Source organism: Mastigoproctus giganteus, chromosome 1 (assembly GCF_048544385.1).
Source record: "Mastigoproctus giganteus isolate SK-2022 chromosome 1, ASM4854438v1, whole genome shotgun sequence".
NCBI classification, from domain to species: Eukaryota; Metazoa; Arthropoda; class Arachnida; order Uropygi; family Thelyphonidae; genus Mastigoproctus; species Mastigoproctus giganteus.
The window spans coordinates 149,949,254-149,975,403 of NC_143575.1; the positions used below are offsets into that span (position 1 = coordinate 149,949,254).

The 26,150-nt window shown below is 35.9% G+C and overlaps 1 protein-coding gene across 1 annotated transcript in view; it reads left to right on the forward strand.

Moving 5' to 3' along the window:
* LOC150091193 (integrin alpha-9-like) overlaps nt 1–26,150 on the forward strand; it is a 295,920-nt gene that overhangs the window by 132,126 nt on the left and 137,644 nt on the right. The window contains exon 6 of the mRNA XM_090389494.1: nt 15,155–15,203. Within this exon, the coding sequence (XP_090245620.1) occupies nt 15,155–15,203 (49 nt within the window). The remainder of the gene's footprint in view (nt 1–15,154; nt 15,204–26,150) is intronic.

Below are 26,150 nucleotides of genomic sequence, written 5' to 3' on the forward strand. Positions count from 1 at the left end.
AACAGATTCTCAGAAAAGCAGTGGGATTTGTGGGCAACTCACATATAAATGACAGTACTAAAGTCTGAATTTTGTATAGGAAATACACAAATTTGTTTCATAGAAAACTTGTTTGATTAATTCATCTGTATTTTATTTTAAAATGAAATTGTTACAAGAACAAGATTATGGTTGAATCATTGTGATAAGCTTTTTTCCTCAAACAGTAAAAGTTAAGATGATGAAGGTAAGCGATAGTGTTTTGTTGAAATAAAAAACATACAGTTAACTGCTTATATTATGTTGAGAAATATGGTCGAATATTTTGTAAAGGAAAAAGAAAATGGAGGACCTCTATTAATCATTGCATCCATTTATGAAAGAGCAGCACACTGCATGCATTAGAATTTCTTGAGCAAATGTTACAAAGTATGCAGTGAATGAACAACAGCCATCAGTGCCAGGGAAAAGAAGATCCAAAAGGATGTGCAGGCATTATCAGAGTAGACAGTTTCAGTAAAGATTGTTTAAGGTGTTTGATTTATAACATATATGCTAATAATCATAATATATAATAATGTATCAGTAGATAATTTTAGGCATTAGACAATACTCTCTCTGTCTCTCTCTCTCTCGCTGTGAAACAAGCACCTATGAATTCTGAAAAACAGCTCTTTTCAGGGGCAACCGACATTGGTAAAAAATAACTAGTCATTTATAAATTTTCATACATAAATTATAGTGTTTGTAGACCTGTAATTTATAACAAATTTATTTATAATTCTGCCAATCTAGAATTTATTTAATGCCTGTTTTAGTATAACTGAAATTGAAATACTTAAAAATAATACAACTCTCAAAAAATTGTTTTTAAAGGCAGGATATTGTTTTAAGGTGCAAATTTGGTATTTTTTGTTCTTATTATTTGTTACACAGGATGTTCAGACATTTTAAACCATATCAAAATGGCATTTTCAATTGAACTATTTACATTTTAGATAAAGAACAGTACTGCAAAACTTTTAAATGTTATTAAATTAAGCAAGTATGCAGGAAGATACTGCATTTTTGCAATTGATGTACAGTTTTCAAATGGAGAACATTTGGTAGATGGATTCAACATCATGCTGATGCAGTGTTATGGTTGCCAAATAACAACTCCTGGAAGTCTGAAGTTAAATGAGATGGACTTTATATATACTAAACTTATTTTGATAGTGAAACATATCATAATGTTCACACTGCTTTGCATATATATAATTTAGATAGTTTTATTAATTAATAATTATGTTGAAATACTCCAAGCATTTTGGAACAGTGTATGTTCTTTTTCTGTGGATAAATAGTTAAACACTTGTGTGAAATCTTTTGCACATAAAAGACTGCTTTACATATCAAAATGCCGTAACCATATCAAAATGGCATTTTTAATTGAACTATTTACATTTTACATAAAGAACATTACTGTGAAAACTTTTAAATGTTATTAAATTAAGCAAGTATGCAGGAAGATACTGCAAAATTTTTGCGATCACTGTACAGTTTCCAAATGGAGAATACAGTGAAACTTCTCCTAACGGACACCTCTCTTTAATGGACATCTCTCTCTCTATAATGGACATTTTCAAATTCCCCAACTATCCTCTTTTGGTATTAACGTGTTTTCAGCTTTTGCCTAGTGGACATTCTCTGTAACGGACACGGACAGGCAATCTGCACTGTTTCGTTTAGATTAGCACTTAATTTGATCTCCCCATAATGGACAGCAGGCGAGCTCACGGCCCTTTTTCTAGGAACGTTTCTTCCACGTATTGCCTCAATCGTGTTTATTTTCAATTTCTGATTCTCTGAATTTTATCAAGGTTTACGTCGCGGTTCTAAACCCTTTTTCAAGAATTTTAAGGCATGTGTAAAACTTCTGATGAATTAGGTGTGTGCAGGGGAGGGGGAATTTGGTCGACCTTTCGTCTTTTGAGTTTCAGTTTTCAGTTTTGTTCAGTGTCTTGTGAAGTGCACAATGTCTTCTCGTAAACATTTAACTTTAAAAGATAAAGTCGAACTCATTAATGCGTATGATGGGCAAAAAAATAGCGTTCGCAATCTCGCTGCAAAATTCAAAATCGGGAAGACGCAGGTAAGCGACATCCTAAAGAAAAAAAATGAACTGCTCAAACAATTCTGGCAACACGGAAATGATCAGGTTCAAAAATCATTCCCGAAAACTGTTGGACTTCAAATTGACAATGTTACGTATGAGTGGTTTTGTCGCGCACGTGCTAAAAAAATTCCCATTAATGGGCCTATTATTAGGGAAAAGGTTTTGGAGGTTGCGAAATCTATGGGAGTAAATGAGTTCAAAGCTTCTGTGGGATGGCTAGACAAGTTCAAAACTCGGCATAAAATTTCTTGGAAAACCGTGTAAGTGGTGAAGGTGGATCTGTTGATACTGGGGTTGTAACAGAGTGGACTATCAAATTGGAAGAGTTATGTCGTGATTTTGAAGCTAAGGATATTTACAACTGTGACGAAACAGGGTTGTTTTTTAAAGCTCTTCCTGAAAAAACAGTGAGTCTAAAAAATGAAAAGTGCCAGGGCGGAAAAATTTCTAAGGAACGCTTGACTGTACTATTGTGTACAAATATGCTGGGAGACTTTGAACAACCTCTTGTTATAGGAAAACCACAAAATTCTCGCTGTTTCAAGGGCATAAAGTTGAATCTTTTGAATATTGACTGGAAGTCTAATAAAAAAGCGTGGATGACACGAGATATCATGAGCGAATGGATAAGTCACTTTAACCAAAACCTTGATTCGTCAAAACAGAAAAATTATTCTTTTCATGAATAATGCTGCATCTCACCCGCACATTGAATTGTCCAACATTCAAATCGTTTTTCTGTCACCAAACACATCTGCAGAGTGTCAGCCCTTGGATCAAGGGATAATAAAAAATTTTAAACTTCGCTACAGAAAACGTGTTTTAAGACATCTCATTGCAAACACGAAACGATGTAACATGTGCGAGTGACCTTGCAAAGAAACTCAGCATCCTAGATGCGATTCAATGGATTACCTCTTCAGTAAAGTAATTAGAAAACAAACTGTCGTGAACTTTTTTTTTGTAAAGTCTGGCTTCTCAAACGCAAAAATTGAAGTTGTGAACAGCAATGTGGAGCACCAAGAACTTCAACATCTATTGATAATGTACGATACTTCCACTACAAGTGACCCTGGCTACAAAGATATAGACTCGAACCTCACTACAGAAGATGGTGCTTTAGATATCAATGACATTATCATCGATATTTTTCAAGAAGTTCCTCATGAGGATGAAGAAATGGAAGGAGGTCATTCTGTCGAAGAACATATTAACGACGAACCACCGATGAAAATAGAAGAAGTGCTCATACAAATCAATCGTTTAAAAATGTTTTTCGCCGCTGAAGAAGATACTGAAGGACTTTCGATGGTTTCTTCACTCCAAACAAATGTTGAAAACAAAATTATCAGCTGGAAGAAGGTGCAGAAGAAAATAAGTGATTACTGTATGTATTTTTCTTAAGATAAAAAAGTCATAATATGCATAGCACAATTGGATGTATATTATTTACAAAAATATTGTGCAAAATCTGTATATAATTTAATTTAATTTTACATTAAACATTTAACGATTTCTCTTTTTTTCTCCCTCAGACTTCTTGTTGGCGGACACTTCTCTCTAACGGACAAATTTTCGTTCCCCATGGCTGTCTGTTAAAGGGAAGTTTCACTGTATTTGGTAGATGGATTCAACATCATGCTGATGCAGTGTTGTGGTTGCCAAATAACAACTCCTGGAAAGTCTGAAGTTAAATGAGATGGACTTTACATATACTAAACTTATTTTGATAGTGAAACATATTATTTATAAATTAATAACTACTTTGAAATACTCCAAGCATTTTGGAACAGTGTGTGTGTTCTTTTTCTGTGGATAAATAGTTAAACACTTGTGTGAATATTTTGCACATAAAAGACTGCCATATAAATTGGTGCAGTATGGCATTTAGGCCAAGTTACTGCTCTGGATAAAGAGATAGTTGAGTGGGAGAAGACAGAGAGTGGTTAGCAATGGACACTGCTTTTCCTAATGTTATTAGTCGAGTTCTGCAGGGTTCAGTGCTGGGCCCATTGTTGTTTTCTGTATTTATTATTGATACTTATGAAGGTATATCAAGCTTAATGTCTAGGTTTGCAGATGATACAAAGGTTGGCAAGGTGGTTAATGACAGTAATGAAAGTTGCTGCTGCTGCAACAAGATCTAGAAAATTAGGCAGATGGGTTGAGAAATGGCAATTGAAGTTTAACATTTGACAAATGCAAGGTAAGGAATATGGGTAGCAGTCAAAGTATTCCAAAATAACATACCAGCTATGTGGTACTACATTCAGGGCAGTGGAGAACGAAAAAGACTTGGAGTAATTGAGCAATCATTTGAAGTTTGCTGAGTAGTGTAGACAGGTTGCCAGGAAAGCTCATGTGGTTTTGTCAATGATATACAGGAATTTTGCCAGAGGGGATGGGGAGATGATTATTCCAATATTATATAAGGAAATAGTCCAGCCACATTTTGAATACTGCATACAGGTCTGGAGGCCTCATTTTAGGAAAGATGAAGAGTTGCTGGAATGGGTACAGAGAATGACAATGAGATTGGTGAGGGGACACAAAAGTGCTTTTTTTTTACCGGGAAAGGTTTCAGTTTTGCAAATTGAAAAACTAAAACCTTTCTTGGTAAGAACAGGCCTTGAATGGATTGAGTAAGCTCATTGCTGATGGAATCCTTTCTTGTTCTCGGACTTACACACATGAGGGGGCAAAATGTTCAAATTAAGGAAGGATGGTTGCAGATTAGTGCTGCAGGATGTGCAGAAATTTACCTTCATCTAGGACAGTGGTTTTCAACCGGGGTGCCACAGTAACATTCCAGGGGTGTCATGTAATTTGGGTTTAAGTTACTCAAACTTATTTTTTTAAAATTTATATATATATATTTCATTATAAAAAGGTACATCCTTATCTTACCTATGTGAGTTGGGATTTTCTGTGCATACCACTGTAAAAACTAACAAGAGAGAAAGATTACAAACAGTTGAGGAAGAAATGAGAGTATGTCTCAATAGTATTCCACCTAATATCAAAAAGGTCTGCAAATCACATCAGGTACAAATATCTCATTGAAAAGTTACTTAAACCAAGTGCTAAAATACCTTCCATTGTAAGGTATCGTTTTAATTTTGTGGTGATGATCTATAATTGATGTTTATTTAGTACCATTATATAAGTATATATAATTTGTATTATGAATTGCAATTTTGTTTATAATTATAATAACTATCATCTAACATTTTTTTTTAAATATTAGATATATATATATGCAGAGAGAGAATTGGATCTGATATGCAGAAAATTGAGTAGGGTGCCACAAAAAAAAAAAATTACTTAAGGGTGCTATTAATAAAAAATAGTTCAAAAACCACTGATCTAGAGGTAGTAGTAGCAGTGGAATGTGATGCAAGAAAGCAAGCATATGTGAGCTTGCTTTCTTGCATATCAGCCACAAAAAAAAAAAAAAAAAAAAACCAATTAAATTTGTCCAGTTCCTCCTTGAATTTATTTAAGCTATCAACTTCCACAATGATAGATGGAAGTTTGTTCCAGCAATTAACCACCCTCTGTCTAAAGGCAAATTTCCTCACATCTATTGTACAACTATCTTTCCTCAATTTGAATTTATGCCCTCTCAGTTTGTAATCTGAGCAAGTGGAAGAATCCCATCAGAATTCAGCATGCTCAACCCATTCAAGGTCTTATACACCTCAGTCAGATCACCTCGCAGGTGCCTAGTCTCCAGCTGCTGCAATTTGCAGAACTTAAGCCCTTCTTGGTAAGAAGACCCCTTTGTTCCCCTCACCAATCTTGTTGCCCTTCTCTACATGCTCAAGCAACTTTACGTCCTTCCTAAAATGAGGCCTCCAGACCTGTATGCAAACTCCAGATGAGAGTTTGTTGGAACAAACTCCCATCTGGTGTAGGGTGGGTAATTTGAATAAATTCAGAGAACTAGATAAACTATTAGAGTGTTAGATGGGATGGACAAGTGAAATGGGAAGTGTTGGCTTTTCTTTTTGGCTTATGCTGTATAAGCTTACTTTCTTGCATTATTTGCCACTACTACTATTACCAATGCTAATAATAAGAACATACATACATACTGAAATTTAAAAAGGTTGAACAGATGAGGTGGGTACCTTTTTTTTTTTTTTTTTTTTTTTTGGCACAAACTTGTATGCAGATAACTTTTGTTTCATGTGGATCATACAATATGCATGCACAAGAGACGAGAGAGACAGACAGAAAATGCAAGGTATATAAATAAATTCAACATTGGCTATCTATAATGGTTATGAGATTTCAATACAAAATACAGCACTAATGCGCTTCTGAAATAAATAAAACTGGCATCAAGATCCAGAATTACAATTATGCAACCCATAAATCACATTCAAACATAGTATCCGACTCCTCATATTAATGATGGATGGAAAATTTTGCAGGATACAAAATATATAATACTGTCTGAGTAAAAAAAATTAGAGCAGTATCTGCTATGACATAGGGACCAGCCCACTGTTTCCTTCTTCAAATGTATTTGTGTCAGGATAAGATTTAAATTAAATTTTGGATTCACCATCTACATTTAAACTAGGAAAAATGAATTAAACTGGCTCCTTTCCATCATTGTGTCTTGTATTAGGAACAATTCAAATGTAATCCGTGGAAAGGTTATGTGGAGAAATGTGTGAAAACTCTCTGTCTTCACAGACAAGTACCTCCACTGAATTATCCTGCAAAAATTTAAAGCCTTTTTGACCATACATGGTAATATCTACATAATTCCAAATGGATAATTCTATATCGGAAAAAACAAAAGATATGCAGACCAACAAGTATTCAACTTAAGGGATTAATCTCACAATGGCAAATAAGCATGGAAAAAATTAACCAGATAATCCCATATGCAATTCACTGTGGGAAACTACTTTATTCTTCCATGGCAGATCTAACACAATTGGGGTGAACAGCATCTGAAACTAATATATTAAACAACTACATTCTGTTTACTTAATACAATTCTTCGTTTGTTTATGTTTATTGATTGATGGGCATGATAGTATCTCTATCAAATGCACCATTTCTCTTTCAGTAGAATGCAATATGCATATATAGCCCAAGGGGCTCACTTCTGTGTGAGTATGGGCTTGGCACACCCAGGGTCCTGAGCTGGTTATCATCATTCTTCTCTTTCTTGGTGATTCCCTTCTACTTTTGACTCTCTCTCTCTCTCTCTCTCTCTCTCTCTCTCTCTCTCTCTCTCTCTCTCTCTCTCTCTCTCTCTCTCTCTCAGGGTAACTCGGGAAATTTTTGTCTTGCAGCATAAGCCTCAGGCTTCCTTGCACCATATAGCTAATAATAATAGTAATAATAACAATAACCTGATAGATCTCATTGAGCAACAGAAGACAGCGATCGTTAACCTGAATTATTACCTCTAGAAACACACAGCAGCACTCCACCAGACCATAAGGAAGATAGACAAGTTGTATACCCTCTGCTCAACCTAAGTGAGGAGTCCCCCCCCCTCCAACCAGGCAGTACATGAAGCTAGAAAGATGGGCAGAGAAGACACTCCATGGCAGATACTACAATGATCTCCATCAGGATCACATAGATAAAATTGCTTCCAATGCATGGCTCACGAGTGGGATGCTCTACCCCCAGACTGAAGGATTCATGCTGGCCATCCAAGACCAGGTAATCAACACCAGGAACTATAGAAAATACATTGCCAAAGAGCTCGGAGTGTTAAATGACACATGTCAACGATGTCACCTGGCCTCAGAAATGATGTGGATGCAAGGTGATCACCCAGACTGAGTACACTCATAGATGCAACCAGGTAGCTAGGATAATACATCAGAAGCTAGCAGCAAGTAAATACTAGTTGGCTGAAGAAAGTGTACTGTACTACAAGTAAGAACCCCAGGGAGTACTAGAGACCCCAACCCACAAGCTGTTCTGGGACCATGCCATAATAACGGATAGGACAATCCCGCACACCAAACCGGACATAACCCTTGTGGCCAAGAAGGAAAAGACTACCTATCTGATTGACATAGTGATAGGTACCCAACACTGGGAACCTGGGGAAAAAATCAGAAAGTACATGAACCTAAGAGATGTGGCATGTGCAACAAGTAACGACCATCCCGATCATCGTGTCAACCACAGGTATGGTGCCAAAGACCCTACATAACAGCCTAGCAGCAATAGGTCTCCTAGCGAACACCTACAAGGAACTCCAGAAAGTCGCAATCCTGAACACCTCTAGGATAGTCAGAGAGTTCCTCAACCAACAGTAACATCAGACATAACAACAACCACCCTGTGTACTTGGTAGAAATACCTGTCATGAGGTGGAACCCCCAATCAGGGAGAAATAATAAAAAAATAATAATAATAATAAAGTTCCTTTTCAGGTGGACTCTATATGCTCTCTTGTGGTTATACTCTTTGTGGAGCAACTCCTTGTTCTGTTCACTAGTCTTGTTGCCCTTCTCTATATTTGCGTGTTGCACAGTTTTCCATGTGCAACAGTATCAAAAGCCTTTCTAAGATTCAAATATATGATATCAAAGTTATTCCCTGCATCCAGTTCCTTTGTGACCACATCATAGTATCCAATCAAATTGGTTAGACAAGACTTTCCCTTAACAAAACCATGCTGTGTTCGAGCTATAACTGAAGTCTTGTCTAGATGATCCTGCAGTGCTTCTTTAACCAGTGCCTTCATTAATTTCCCTGGAACACAAGTTAAACTAATAGGTCTGTAATTACTTGTGTCACCCTTTTTGTGAATTGGGGTCACATTTGCACATCTCCAGTCCATGGGTACCTCCCCTGAGTCCAAGGAAGCTCTCATAATTATGGCTAAGGGTTTGCTTACTTCCTTTGCTGCCTCCTTTAATATAATTGGATAGATCGCATCTACCCCAGGGGGCCTTTCTTATGTTTATCTTCAACAATTTCTCCTCCACTTTGCTCTCAAAATCATTTAGCTCACTGCCAGAATTTAATACACCTCTGGCATTCCCCTCCCTGAATAACTTCTTATGTATGAATGTAGATGCAAAATACTCATTTAGTTTGTTAGCTACCTAAGCAGGATCATAAACAGTTGAACCATCGATATCAAGTGAACCGATCTAATTCATTTCCTTCCTTCTATAGTGTACATATGTAAAGAACTCTTTGCTGTTTTTCTTTGCATCCTTTGCCAAAGATTTCTTTTAATCTGCCTTTGCCTGCCTAACTTCCTTTGTGACTTTGTTAAAGATCAACATATATCTATCATAGGCTACCGTATCACCTGTTAATTTATGTATCCCATGCATTTTTATTCTCTGCCACATGTCTCATTAGTGCATCCGACATCCATTTAGGCCTACACCTTGAAGAATATTTTTTAGTTGGTATGAAAATCCCAGTAGCTTCCAAGATTAAATTCTTTGAATGCTTCGCATTTTGAATTTGCTATTCGTAACATCATCAGTTTGTCCCATATAGAATTTAAAAACTGACTCAGACCACCGTAGTTACCTTTATGAAAGCAAAATACCTTCCTTTTACCCCTTCTGGCAGTTACCTCTTTGAATAAATCCCACATGAGCACAATGTGATCACTGCCAACTAGTGGTTCACTGCCAACTAGTGGTTCCTCTATCTGCAGATTCTTAATGTGTGAAGAATCACTATTCATAACCATTCAATTCAAAATTAAGTAACTGCAGACCTGTTAGTTTAACTTTTGTTCTGGCAAAATAATGGAATTGCAGGATCATCTAGACAAGACTGCAGTAATAGTTAAGACACAGCATGGGGTTGTTAAAGGGAGGCCTTGTCTGGATACTATAATGTGGTCACAAAGGAACCGAAAGCTGAAAATAATTTTGATGTCATATACTTTGATTTCAGGAAAGCTTTTGATACTGTTGCACATGGAAGACTGCTGTACAAATTGGATAGGTATGGCATTAAGGGTAAGGTGCTACAATGGTTAAAACGATGGTTGAGTGGGATATGACAGAGTGGTAATCAATGGACACTGCTCTTCTTGGACAAATGTTGTTAGTGGAGTTCCCCAGGGTTCGGTGTTGTGCTCATTGTTGTTTTGTATATTTATCAATGATATTGATGAAGGTATATCATGTTTAATGTCCAAGTTTGCAGACGATGCAAAGGTTGGCAGGGTTGTTAACGACAGTAAAGACAGTATGCTACTCCAACTGGATCTAGATAAGTTGGGAAAATGGGCTGAAAAGTGGCAACTGAAGTTTAACATCGACAAAATGCAAAGTACTGCATATGGATAGCAATAACCGAAGAGTAATGTATCAAGTAATGTACTCAGGGAAGTGGAAAGTGAAAAAGACCTGTGAGTAATTGTGCAGTCAAATATGAAGTGTGCTGAGCAGTGCAGATGGGCTGCAAGGGCAGGTCATGGAGTCTTGTCAATGATATATATAATAATTGTGCAGTCAAATATGAAGTGTGCTGAGCAGTGCAGATGGGCTGCCAGGGCAGGTCATGGAGTCTTGTCAATGATATATATAATATTAGTGTGAATACAGCATAGAAAACTCTTAAATAAAAAAACTACATTTGTAGTGTGAAAGGGTATCATTTTTATCTGTATCTCGTATTGTGCTTATCCTTCACATCGAGTTGCCATGTATTGCACTACCTCGAATTAAGCAACACTTCACCAAAAGAGAAGACCGTTGTTAATTATTCTCAGTGGGCACCACCACCCAGACGGCACCATTTTAAGGCTTGTTGGCCTTTCATCGGTGGGTGGGCAGGCAGGTACCCTGGTATTGCAGACATGACAATCCAGTTGTGAAGACAATTCCACAATATGAGAGATGTCAAAAGGTGTACATAATAATGTTTAAGTCAAAGTTCCATGTAAAGTCCCTCTTTAAGTTTAAGTCAAAGTCCCTCTACATCCCATGTAAGTGAAGAGTGAAGAGAAGAGGAGCAGATAGAAAGATCAAGGGCAGAATTTGTATGGGTAGGCACGTGAAGGAAAGTGTTTGTTCCCACATAAAGAAGGGAAAGGTCATTGTCAGTGAGCAAATATTCTATGACATGTTCCTTTCCATTGCCATCAGTGCTACCCCACAAAGTGTTATATCCATTAAAATCCTCAAAAAGTAAGAACGGAGGAAGGAACTGCATAATAAGATCATCAAGGTCTTTTTGGGTGATATCAATCCCAGTTGGAAAATAAATGAAGCATACTGTTAATAAAAACCGCACTATAAGGCAAATTGCAACAGCCTCTATGTTAGTCGTTAGTTGCAAAGGTTGAAATGTAGTTAGGGTGTCCACAAGGATAGCAATTCCTCTGTGATCAGGGCCATCCACAATTCTATCCTTACGAATAATTGTGATGTTATGCATGGTGGGGGCCATCATTTACCTTTAGATTAGTCTCCTAATCTAAAGGTAAATAAAGGTAAAGCAAACTGGTTCATGCTTTTATAGGAGTACTTTGATGTTTTCTGCATTATGCCAGAATCCATGACAATTCCACTGAAGCAATTTAGCCATTACGGGGGCTGAGTGGATCCATTGGTTGGCTTTCGAAGTGCCGAGGGCTTAATTTTTTCACTCTTGGATTTTTTTGAACTATGAACACTGTCCTGTGTCCATTTCCTCCTCTGCAAAGAGTTCCAAGACTGTCTTGTCAGTTACCTCCTCAGTTTCCACATCTATTTTTTCTTGTACTGGAGTTTCCAGTTGGATTTTCTGTCCTGTTACTTCATGGCTCAGTTTTTTTAATGCTGGAGCACGAGGCGATATTGATATTGAAGTGGCAGCTGACTGAGTTTTTTGTGCTGGTTTTTTCTGAACTTAGTAAATAACAGGCTATGGGTGTAAAAGCTCCTTTTGGTGGTACTGTCATTTTGGTTTGAGTCCCAACGGATTATTTGTTAACAACCTTTTCAGCATATGTTGCCATATTGCTACTTACTGGTTTAATTGCTTTTCCGGCCTGATATTAGGTGTTAAGCTCCCTTAAGTCATTGTATTTCTTTTTCTACCATCCACCTTTGAACCACATTTTGCACATGCAAGGGCACCATGGCAGGCTATTTGTGAATTTCCATATTTCTGTCAATTGAAGCACCTTAATTGGTTTGAAACATATGGACATAAAGTACAATTGAGATAACCAGCTTTAATCTTGTTGGCAAATGTTGGTGTTTTAAAAGTAAGGATGAGGTTTCTAGTTGCAACTAGATTCCCATCCCTACATACAAACATTTGCTTTGCAGCTCTGTCATTAATAAGGAGTGACATTTGCTCTGTCACTCCTTATTATTTCAGTTCTGAGCAGTTTCCTCTTCAACACTTCAAGAAGATCCCATTCAGAGATCACACCTCGGGATGAGTTAAGTGTCTTGTGGGGTATAACTGTAATCAGAGCCGGCTGCAAAATTTGTGGGGCCTTGTTCAAGAGTTACTTATGGAGCCCTAGGGTCTTGTGCAAAACTTATGCAGGGTGTTTTTGTAATAGTGATTTTTTTTTTTTTTTTTTTTTTTAATTTTTCAAATTGTGCAGTAACTAAGACATAAATAAATAATTTTATATTATACCAAACAAAAATTTTAAATACGAATAATATTTAATACATTAATCAACAATATTGTTTCGACCATTTGAGCATGGGGCCCTGTTTAAAAGGTTGAACATGCTTGTGGCCGGCACTGACAGTAATAGGCGCCTCCTCCGTAGCCAGGTGGGGAGGAGCAGCAGTGCGTAGCACACGCTTCTTGATTAGATCGGGGTTCGAGCCCATCAGCCACCATATCCCCGGAGCAATATGACCTTAGTTGCTAATACTCCTAAAAACCAAATAACAACAATAAATAACTGACTGTAATTGGCATTCCCACAATAGAGGTTGCTCAGAGGAGCTGTTCAGAATGTTTCTTGCACTTAGTTTCAGTGAGGATATCACCAGAATGCAGCCGTTTTACAGATTTTGGGGAGCCAGCAAACCCTTACAATTCCTTTTGTATGAAGAAGGTTGCCATTTTCCCTATAGATTTAACTCGGTGGAATGGAGTATCAGGTATCTAGGTGTTGAATCTCATATAGCTTCAGTCCTGAGCTGTTCGGCTGAAGTGATGGTGTCTGTATCTGTCATCGACTTCTGGTAGGGACTGTGTTGGGGTCCTATAAGAAAAGTTTAGAGTATCAGAGATTCATGAGTTTCAGTTTGGTTCAGTGGCCGGGCTTCCCACCTAGCACGGATCCCAAATGGGATGCCCACTACCTGGCAATCAATAAATGCACTCGGGAATGAGACACCAGGGCTACCCAAACACTATACCTGCACCGCCACCATCCTGAATCATGTCCCTTGCACCATGAGGGTAGAGGCATGACATTGACCCTTGCAGGCAGGCGCCTCTGTAGCCAGGTGGGAAGGAGCAGCAGTGCGTAGCACACGCTTCTTGATTAGACTGGGGTTCGAGCCCTGTCACCACCAAATACGGAGGATGCGGAAAGATCAGGGAATGACCACCGCATATCCCGGAGCAATATGGCCTTAGTTGCTAATGCTCCTAAAAAAAAAAACCAAATAAATAAATAACTTGCAGGCAAACCCACTAGCCGATTAGTCCTGGCTAAGCTATCCAGGACCATGTGTCTTGTTGAATAAGAAGCCAAAGTGGTGTGTTGAAGCCGGGCCTCCTCATCCACCAGGATCCCCTTTTCTGAGTTTCCATGGGTTGCAGCACAAATATTAGCCTGGAACCTAGGCTGTGGATTCCAGTGATGCTAGTCTGGCCGATTAGTATCACTGGGAGGTATTCTCACTATGTACAGGTGCCCACATTGAAGGTCTCACTCTAAATGTCTGTACAGTTGTTCATCATACTCATCACAATCATTAGGCCTATAACACACTCCTACTCTCATTTTTGTTTTCCCAGTGTTGAAGAACCACTGGGAAAACAAACTGTCTCAATGTTGTAAATGATAACTGAAAGGCCTTTTACTTTTATCTTTTACATAAATATAGTACAGTTCAAGGCAACTCATGGATATATGAAGTTCATTTTAGTGTGACTGTAAGACCACCCCACTTTTTAACAGCTGTTGAAATTCTGCTGGCCGCCAAACATAAAAAAGGAGAAGGCAGTTATAAATTTATAAGGGTTTGAAGGTATTTGCCAATTTCTTTCTTATATTTCATTATTGCTTATTTGGCTAAGGTAAAGAAAGCCGGCACGAGAAGTACACAAAGGTTGATGAAATTTACCGGTAAAAGTACTTTGCTGTAACGGCATTTGTATTGTTCGGTAAACTGACGGTGGGTGTTATCTGTCTGGTGTAGAAGTTAAATCCCACGGGAACTTGAAACCCTCCCAAAATGGAGTAGGGGGTAACCTGACCTTTTTTATTTAGAATCATTAATTGAATTAACTAATCGAATCACAAACAGAGTCATATTGGAAGTTCTGGCGTCGTAAAAAATGTTCATAACATAGTTTCACCGGTAAACTTTTTCGACGTTTGCCGTGCTTCTCATGTGGGCTTTCTTTACCTTTTTTTTTTTTTTTTTTTTTCTTAATAAACAGTTTATCCACTAGTCCACCAGTGATTCTAAAGAAAAAAGGTCAGCTTACCACCTCCACTTCGGGAGGGTTTCAATCTCCCACGGGATTAAATTTTTTCACCCTTGGATTTTAACACCTACCATCAAGCAACAATATAAATGCCGTTACGGCAAAGTACTTTTACCGGTAAATTTCATCAAACTTTTGCATGCTTCTCGTGCAGGCTTTCTTTACCTTTGCCTCTTATTTTAATCTGTAATGTTTTATAGAGTTTCATATTTTATAAAATTGTGTAGCTTATGTTGTCTGTGAACAACAAAAAAAAAAAACAAAAAAACTAAAAGATATTAAAGCAATATTGTTAAATATTCTTAATTTTGGAAATCTGATTAACTCTGTTAAATTCCAGTTAATTTAAAATTTTTTTTTAATTAGGATTCTCAAGATTTACTTATCGGAGCACCTGGATTTTATGATTGGATAGGTAATAGTATGATGAATATTAATATCTGGTTTATTAACATTAATATTAGTTTTTCAGTGTTTTTAATTATGTTAGTTATATTTGAGTTATATTTCTCTTATTTCAAGAAATATATCATAATTATATCAACCTAAATATAATTATGATATATACCATACACATCCAACCATTTTTTGACTAGGGGACAAAACATATAAAATGCTGAATGTCACAGGCCATATGATTATGGGCAGAATGAAATAATAGTTCCTTACCACAAATTGTGCATTTTTTGAAAATGGGATTAAATTTTTTTCCACAAACATTTATATTTACAGTTTAATTATTTTTTTCCGCAAACATTTATATTTACAGTTTAATTATTTTTTTCCCTTTTACATTTATATTTACAGTTTAATTATTTTTTTCCCTTTTACATTTAATAATTAAATATGAAAATCCAACAATTATTACATGAAGCTACCATTCTTATTATGTGGTGTTGATAATATTGTTAAATACTGAGGAAGATAGTTAAAACATAATAAGAAAGAAACCAACATGGAAATATTAAATATTACTAAAAAATGCAATGAGAAAGCAATACAGAAACATTGAATATTAGCATTAGCAAAGGCACATGATGCAAGAAAGCAAGCTCATATAGCATCACCCAAAAAAAAAAAAAAAAAAAAAACCCCTTATTTCACCCATCCACTTGCTCCAAATGTTTGTCAAGTTCTGCCTTGAATCTATTTAAGCTATCAACTTCTACAATGACAGATGGAAGTTTATTCCAGCAATCAACCACCTGCTGGCTAAAGGCAAACTTTTGCACATCTATCCTACAACCGTCTTTCCTCAATTTGAATTTATGCCCTCTCAGGCGATTATTCTGAGCAAGAGGAAGAATCCCATTCGCATTGAGCATGCTCAAACCATTGAAGGCTTTTATACACCTCAATCAGATCACCTTGCAGGTGCCTACTCTCCAGACACTGTAATTTGCAAAATTTAAGCCTTTCTTCATAAGAACAACCCTTTGTTCCATTCACTAATCTTGTTGCCCTTCTCTGTACTCATTCAACAGTTCTCATTCTTCTTAAAATGAGGCCTCCAGACCTGTATACAGTACTCAAGGTGTGGCCTGACCATTGCCTTATGTAAGGGGATAATCACCTCCTTATCCCTGCTAGGAAAATTCCTTTATATCATTGACAAGGCACCATGAGCTACTCTTGCAGACCGTCTGCACAGCTCAGAAAACTTTATATCTGCCTGCACAATTACCCCGTGGTCCTTTTCATTCTCTACCACTGTCAGTGTGATACCACAGAGTTGATACATTACTCTGGGATTACTACTTCCTATATGTAGTACTTTACATTTGTCAATATTAAACTTCATTTCCCACCACTCAGCCCATCTGCACAACTTTTCTAGATCCTATTGCGCAGTGTACTGTCATTAGTGTCATTAACAACCATGCCAACCTACTTATCGTCTGCAAACTTGGACATTGAGCCTGATATACCATCATCAATATCATTTATAAATACAGAAAACAACAATGGACCCAACACTGAACCCTGAGGGACACCACTAATAACATTAGTCCATGAAGAGCAGTGTCCATTGATTACCATTCTCTGTTTTCTCCCACTCAACCATCCCTTTATCCATAGCAGCAATTTGCCTCCAGTGCCACACTGCTCCAATTTGTGCAGCAGTCTTCCATGTGCAACAGTATCAAAGGCTTTTATAAGATCCAAATATATGAGAACAAAGTTATTCTTTGCATCCAGTTCCTTTGTGACTACATCATAGTATCCACTCAGATTAGTCAGACAAGACTTCCCCTTAACAAACCCATGCTGTGTCCGAGCTATAACTCAAATCTTGTCTAGATGATCCTGCTATGCTTCTTGAACCAGTGCCTCCATTAATTTCCCTGGAACAGAAGTTAAACTAACAGGTCTGTAATTACCTGTCTCCCCCCTTTGATACATTACTCTGGGATTACTACTTCCTTTGTGGATTGGAGTCACATTTGCACATCTCCTGTCCATGGGTAACTCCCCTGAGTTTAGGGAAGCTTTCATAATTATGGCTAAGGGTTTCCTTACTTCCTTTGCCACCTCCTTTAATATAACTGGATAGATTCCATCCATCCAAGGTTCCTTCCTTGTATTTATCTTCAACAATTTCTCCTCTACTTACTCTCAGTTATTACAAGATTATCTAGCTTACTGCCAGAGTTGAATACACCTCTGCCATTCCCCTCCCTGAATAACTCCTCATGTGTGAATGTCGATGCAAAATATTCATTTAGTTAGTTATCTATCCGTGCAGGATTGTCAACAGTTTAACCAGCGATATGAAGTGGACTAATCTGATTTGTCCTCTTCCGTCTAGAGTTTACATAAGTAAAGAACTCTTTGCTGTTTTTCTTTGCATCCTTTGCCAAATATTTCTTGTAATCTACCTTCGCCTGCCTAACCTCCTTTGTAAGTTGGTTACAGACCAGCTTATATCTGTCATAGGCTTCTGTGTCACATGTTAATTTATATGTATCCCATGAATTTTTCTTCTCCGTCACATGTCTAATTAGTTCATGTGACATCCATTTATTCCTAAATCTTGAACAATATTTCTTTGTTTGCATGAAAAGCCTAGTAGCTTCCAAGATTAATTCTTTGAATACTTCCCATTTTGAATTTGCTGTTGGTAACATCATCAGTCGATTCCACCGTATAGAATTTAAATACTGTCTCAGACCACCGTAGTCACCTTTACAAAAGCAAAAACCCTTCCCTTTACCCTTGATGGTAATTACCTCTTTGAGTAAATCCCACTTCAGCACACTGTAATCACTGCCACTTCGTGGTTCCTTTATCTGCAGATTCTTGATGCATGAAGAATCACTACTGATAATCAGATCAAGAGTATTACTCCCTCTAGTTGCCTCCCGAATATGCTGCTGTAGAAAACAATCGTGCAATAAATCCACAAAAGCCTTGCTAGTGTGTGAGTGACCAACCCACAAATTCCAGTCAATATCCGGGAAATTAAAATCCCCCATTATATAAGACACTCTAATTTACTGGCCCACTCTATTTCTCTGCACAATTGCTCATTATACTCTTCAGATTCATTAGGCCTATAACACACACCCACTCTAATTTTTCCTTTCCCAGTGCTTATGTCACACCAAACAGACTGAACATTGCATTGTCCACCCACATCAATTGGATGCACTTCCTTAGATTTTGTGTTTCTTAACTAACAGCATAACCCTCCTCCCTTCCTGTCCTATCTATCCTTTCTGTACACATTTTATTCCCCAAATTCCAGTTCTGCACTGCTTATGTTTGTGTGACACCATGTCTCTGTTATCCCAACAATATCTGCCTTTGATGTCTTGACTAACACTTCAAGCTCATCAAATTTATTAACTATACTCCTAGCATTGGTGTATGTGCAAGTATACATGCACCTGTTTTTCTACTCTTAGTTACCCTAACACAGCCCATGTATTTACTTGTTCCACTATGATTCCCAGCAGTCCTGGAAATATTAATGAAAATGAATAATTTCAAATCATTGTGGAACTATAATGTTTGACACACTAGTTTTAAACTTGGTGGGGGGGTATGCTTAAAATTATGGCTGCCTACATGGTTGGGATTGCACAAGCTGAAGGAATAGGCCACATGTGGCTTGTAGACAGGATACTCTTGATACATGTCGTTTAAGGGTAAGCAATGCAGGTGACTGCCATGGGTTCCATTTTGTAAAATTTTAGACTGATAAAAAAATGTTTAGTAGGTGTTTGAACCATTAAAAAAAGAGAAAATCAAACCAAAAGGGAAAACAAAAATATGTGATCAAAAACAACTTTTTGTATACAGTTTGCATTGCTTAATTGCAGAAAAATATCATACATTCCACTGATCAGTTGACAGTGAAATTATACCAAACGTACATTCCAGTTTTTTTGGGATGATATCCTTATGTAAAGGAAAAATTGAATTATTGACAAGAAAATTTACTAAAATATCAAAAACAAGAATTTAATGAACTTGGTCACTATGAGCAAAGCTATCCATGAAACTTTTGAAATTACTGAGAAATACGGTCCATGTTTAATGAAAATATGAAATATCTGCTGCTTATGATCACCAATATTCCTTATGGTCATAACCACTAAGATTGATTTTGAGAATCTAATCTGTTAAAAGAATATTTTAAAAGTTATCAGTCTGTGAAACTATACTTTTAACAGTATAGTTTTAAAAATGTTGTTGTGAATTTTCCTATATACTATGCACTTTCAATTTTATGAGTTTAGGCCACCTGTAAAATACTTTGTGCCTGGATCATCATTTTAAGTTTTAAAAATGAATAATTAATTTATAGTGAAAGCTTAATTGGTCCAGTACTCACCTCCAATCCATATTTATAACATTTTGAAGTTCATAAGAAGGTTAAAAGAAAAAGGCCATTTACTTTTTACCTTCTTATGAACTTCAAAAAGTTATAAATATAGATTAAGAGGTGAGTACTGGAACCTTCTTATGAACTTCAAAAAGTTATAAATATAGATTAAGAGGTGAGTACTGGACCAATTAAGCTTTCACTAAAAATTAATTATGAGAAACTAGACAGTACTTTAAGACCTAACTAAAAAAAAAATCTAACTGTTTTAAAAATGATTGTGATTTATATTTTTTATTTCATACTGACTTGTAATATACTTATATATTGTGTTTGAAATAATTTTTATATAAAAACTGATGTAAGGAAAAAATGGTTACTGTTTTCATTCCTGTATTCAGGCACATCTATATTCAAGTCTGATTTTCATTGATGTGTGCAATGTAATAAGGGGAGACCCATGATGTAATTGTATTGGGTGCAATGTGTTGGGTACAAACAAAAAATAAAAATATCAGGGTGTTCAAAAGAGAGAAGGATAAAATATAATTAAATTTACAACAGTGATTTACTAATTAAGAAAATTATAAATAAATCAAACTTAAATTAATACATAATTAATTATGTATTTAATAAAAAATTAATTTATGAATTATAATTGATTAATTAATCCATTAACTTGTGAAATAAAAGACTAATAAAATGCCCTCAATCACTCGAGTACTGTTCTTTACACTAGTGCTTCTCAAACTATCTGTGGTGAAGCACCAGTTTCTTTTATTTCCTTTTACTGGACTTTTGTGAAATACAAATTGTCGTGGACAGGTACTGGACGAATTGTCGCAGTCTGGTAATGTCTGCAGTGAATTTCCAGTTCATCGCGGACCGGTAACAAACACTTTGTGGACCGGCACTGGTCTGCAGCCCACACTCTGAGTAGTATTGCTTTGCACCATATGGAAATTTCCTGGATCCAAATCCTCTGTGAATAAGAAGAAATTTTGTGGGCGTTTTATTACATCTTGGATGAGGCAATCAATCTCAGATAAGGGTTTCATGGTTGTTTCCCTCCTGGTAACTGGTTTTTCACTTCTGAAACAGGCACCTATAGAATGCATGCAATTTACATTCCCGATGTTTTGAGGTATGCAATCTCTAACTAAATTATAATTTAACATATATTCTGGAGTATAAGTTGACGCTATTTTTTTCCTTCGACAATATGTGCCCAATCATATGTTTGCTCTATAAGTCAATCCCCCTTCCTTTTTTTCACAGTCATCTCCGCACTTCATGTAATGGTGTATTACAGTAAAATCCACATTAGTATCACTGTCTCCTTTTTAAACAATTACAGAAATATGAATGTAATCAATAGATGTTAGGGCTGCAATGGCTCATATGAATGTATGATGGAATGACATTCTCATGTCTTCCCAAATCTCATGGAATGTATAAACAATAATTATATTCATGTAGGTTGGCTGAAATGATCAGCCTCATATTGTTCATGTAATCAGTCTCATCACAAAAACTAGAGTGCCAAATGAAAACAGATTTGGAATTGATATCCAAAGATAAATCTAGATACTTTGTTTTTTTTTTGATGGAACAATACTTGTTGACCTGTATTATAAGCAACTGAAATTGCATGCTCACTGTATGAGATAGAAAGACTCATGTATTCTAACTGCAGTAGTGGCAAATCACGTGACAAGTGACCCATGGGGGATTGACCCACCTCAATGCACGCATTGTACACTACTGCTTACAATCAAGCATATACTTTTAGATTGTCCTCACTATTCCCATTTCAGAAGTACTTTCCACTCTCAATCATAACTGCAAGAACTGCTATAGCTTAACCACATGATTGTCAATAGTGCTAACCTAGCTACACTCTATACCTTTCTGAAGCAAATACATATATATGAATTCCTCTGATGCCAAAATTGAACACATTATATTACTTTAGGATATTAATATAGGACCTGGCACATTTTGGCCTTAGCTGCCCTTGTGCCTTTAAACACCAAAACCAATACAAGTGACCCTTAAAGTTAACGTTCCAGTGGTAACCATTAAGCAATGATTAAAAATCATTGAAATGAAATGTTTTATACCTTCTTAAATATAGTCAAACTTTTATTGCCGTAGTTTCTGAAGTTATTTCTTTATGGTGTTTGTAGAGAAATTGTGCATGAGAACCTATCAGCTGACCCACACTGTGTATGCAACTATTTCATTTTTGTTTGAAGAGTGGCATTGTACCAGAAAAACACAGATGTGCCCATAAGTGATTTATATCTGTGTTAATTTATATCTCTGTTTATACTGGCACAAGTTTTCGTATCCATGGCTGTAAAACACTATGTTCATTCGATGCTGTAAGCGCGAATATAATGAACTGGCAAAGTGTACATTTCTTGCATACACTGTATATACAGCCTCTTGCTGAGCGGTGTTATGGGAAAGGGAGTACCTGCTTGGGGGTTTTAATTAATTAAAATTTATTGAAGTATTGTTGATCAAACTTCTTTTTAGGAACTGTCAATTCCTGACAAGAAATTGCTTTTAGCTGCTCATGGTTCAGTAGTATGCATTGTTCTCAGTTTAGTTATTATAATCAGTTCTAGTTCTGGTTTATGTATTGCTTATGCGCATTTTGAGTCTGCATAATTGATTTTATTTTGCTGTGCTGGTAGCAGTAGTTTCGACTTCTCTCTCTCTCTCTCTCTCTCTCTCTCTCTCTCTCTCTCTCTCTCTCTCTCTCTCTCTCTCTCTCTCTCTCTCTCTCTCTCTCTCTTTTTGAATAGCCTCAAAAATCAAGTGAGTTAACAAACGATAATGATGCAAATAAAGCAAAATGCTATTGAAAAAACTTATCATTTGAATCTAAATTGAATGTTCTAAAAGAGACAGGATTCAGAAGAGTGCTAGATATAACATTTAGTGAGGTTTTTTTTTCTTTCTTTCTTTTTTGTTAGTTGTTGGTGCATCAGCTTCTGTGGCCATAATGCACCTCCCAAGGTTTTTGCACTACTCTAATCCAAGCCCGAGGCAGGATTTGAACCTGCGACTTTTGGGTTGCCAGGCAGGCACTTTACCCACCCGTTAGCCCAGTTGGCTTAGTGAGCTTTCAGCATTCTGAAAATTAACGGCATCACAAACTGTTATGAATAATGTAAACATTGTATACATATAAGGATCCATAATTTTAAGGCAAGGTTTTTTGCATTTTTTTAACATATATATATATATATATAGTGTTAAAAATATGCTATACAGTAAACCCCTGCTGCTATTTGCAGGGGTTACTTTCCTGAGAAATGCCGCGAATACCGAAAACGCGAATGCTGAGTTATGGCTCCCATAGTAATAAAGGGGTTCCGTTCCAAAGTATGAAATGTATAAGAAAAACTAGTCTAAAATTTTGTCTATATATGTATTATATGTACCTTCATAATATGACTATGTACATAGACAGTACATAATGAAATGCAAGCATATGGCATCGAAATGAAAATAAGAAACAGTTTAATATTAAATGTAATATTTATTAGAAATTTCAAACAAATCTTTCAAACCAGCGCCTTTGCTAGCTAAAAAACTTATCCCGCCAGTGCTATCACCAGTTTCGCTAAAGTGTTGATAAAGGAGTTTTGCCTTTTCGCGAATGATGAGTGAACTTAACGGAATTTTATTTGAGTTTGGTCTTCTATCCACAGAGTTAAAGCTTTTTCATTTTTTCTAATTTAACATCACGAGTTACAGAGCAAATTTTTTAATTAATTAGCGTGTTTTCACGTACACTATGGCGGATTTTTTCTTCCGATTTCTTGATTGATCGTACCATCAACTCATTGATTTTATAATGTTTTGCCACTGAGGAGACACTTTCACCATTAGAAATTTTGTCTAATAGCTCAATTTTATTCACCAATGTCATCACCTTCTTTGATAATTTCACATTCACATTTCCCTTGTTATTTGTAGCCATATTTTTGTACGGGTTAGAAAGAACTTGTCCAAATAAAGTCACTTTCTTCCGTTAACACACTCGAAAAAGTCTGTTTTACACTGCAAAATGGTAGATTTATCAATTTTGTAAACATATCAATTTATAAATTGATAAATTTATTCAATTTTAAAAGCATATAATTAAAAACAAACAATGAAACCTTCCATGGCAAGCGCATAACACATACCGAACAAGGATTAGCGAGAAACATCCACGCTCGCGATTTTGTCACCCCCTCTTCCCCCACCCACTGAGTGCTGTTTTGACCGGGAAAGATAATTTTAGCAACGCCCATGTTTTTTTATGGCGAAAAATGTTCATGCCGCTTTAAAATTCACATTTTTTTAGGTTTCATTTTATGTTAAATCAGGACCGCGAATACAGATACCGCGAATAGCGGGGGTTTACTGTTCTATATATACATATACTATATATATATATATACATATATATACTATATATATACATATACTATATATATACTATATATATATACATATACTATATATATATATATATACTATATATATATACATATACTATATATATATATATATACTATATATATATACATATACTATATATATACTATATATATATACATATACTATATATATATATATATACTATATATATATACATATACTATATATATACTATATATATATACATATACTATATATATATATATACTATATATATATACATATACTATATATATATATATATATACTATATATATATACATATACTATATATATATATATATATATATATATATATACTATAAAACATAGAAATAAATGATAAAGGACATAGTAAGATGGGAAAGTTATTAACAACAACGTGCCATGCCTAATGGAAGATATGAGAAGAAATTAAATAGGGCAAGTTGTGCTAGCGACGAAACCATCTTAAAATGTGAACTAAGGAGGTAAGTAAGAAATAGAGAAGTGAGAGAAGGGAGGTTATATTTAAAAATAGCCATGCGCAAAGCTGCAAATAGCTAAGATTTAAAGTATGTAGTATATAAAACAGGTGAAAAAGGTAAAGAAAGGAAAAGAAAAAGAAAATAGAGAATAGATGTACCTGGACGCGCAAGGCTACAGAACAGGATACAACTATAAAATAAAACATAGAAATAAATGATAAAGGACATAGTAAGATGGGAAAGTTATTAACAACAACGTGCCATGCCTAATGGAAGATATGAGAAGAAATTAAATAGGGCAAGTTGTGCTAGCGACGAAACCATCTTAAAATGTGAACTAAGGAGGTAAGTAAGAAATAGAGAAGTGAGAGAAGGGAGGTTATATTTAAAAATAGCCATGCGCAAAGCTGCAAATAGCTAAGATTTAAAGTATGTAGTATATAAAACAGGTGAAAAAGGTAAAGAAAGGAGAAGAAAAAGGTAAAGAAAGGAAAAGAAAAAGAAAATAGAGAATAGATGTACCTGGACGCGCAAGGCTACAGAACAGGATACAACTATAAAATAAAACATAGAAATAAATGATAAAGGACATAAATGATAAATATAACCTCCCTTCTCTCACTTCTCTATTTCTTACTTACCTCCTTAGTTCACATTTTAAGATGGTTTCGTCGCTAGCACAACTTGCCCTATTTAATTTCTTCTCATATCTTCCATTAGGCATGGCACGTTGTTGTTAATAACTTTCCCATCTTACTATGTCCTTTATCATTTATTTCTATGTTTTATTTTATAGTTGTATCCTGTTCTATAGCCTTGCGCGTCCAGGTACATCTATTCTCTATTTTCTTTTTCTTTTCCTTTCTTTACCTTTTTCTTCTCCTTTCTTTACCTTTTTCACCTGTTTTATATACTACATACTTTAAATCTTAGCTATTTGCAGCTTTGCGCATGGCTATTTTTAAATATAACCTCCCTTCTCTCACTTCTCTATTTCTTACTTACCTCCTTAGTTCACATTTTAAGATGGTTTCGTCGCTAGCACAACTTGCCCTATTTAATTTCTTCTCATATCTTCCATTAGGCATGGCACGTTGTTGTTAATAACTTTCCCATCTTACTATGTCCTTTATCATTTATTTCTATGTTTTATTTTATAGTTGTATCCTGTTCTGTAGCCTTGCGCGTCCAGGTACATCTATTCTCTATTTTCTTTTTCTTTTCCTTTCTTTACCTTTTTCTTCTCCTTTCTTTACCTTTTTCACCTGTTTTATATACTATATATACTATATATATATATTATATATATATATATATATACACACTAATTTCCACTTCTACTAACACTCTCGCAGCCAAGGCCCTCTCTATGAGTTTGGGTACTTACACACCCAGCTTGCCTAGTATCCTTTAAACTCTTTTCCTTCTCTTTACATCTTTCTACTTTCTGATCTTCGTTTTTCCGTCCGTTGAACTATTAGTGTAATACGAGGGTGATTCGGACATTCTCACTTTTCTTATTCTCACTATCTTCGCCTCTATATTTTTAACTTCTTTTCCCTCCCCTACCTTGCATTGC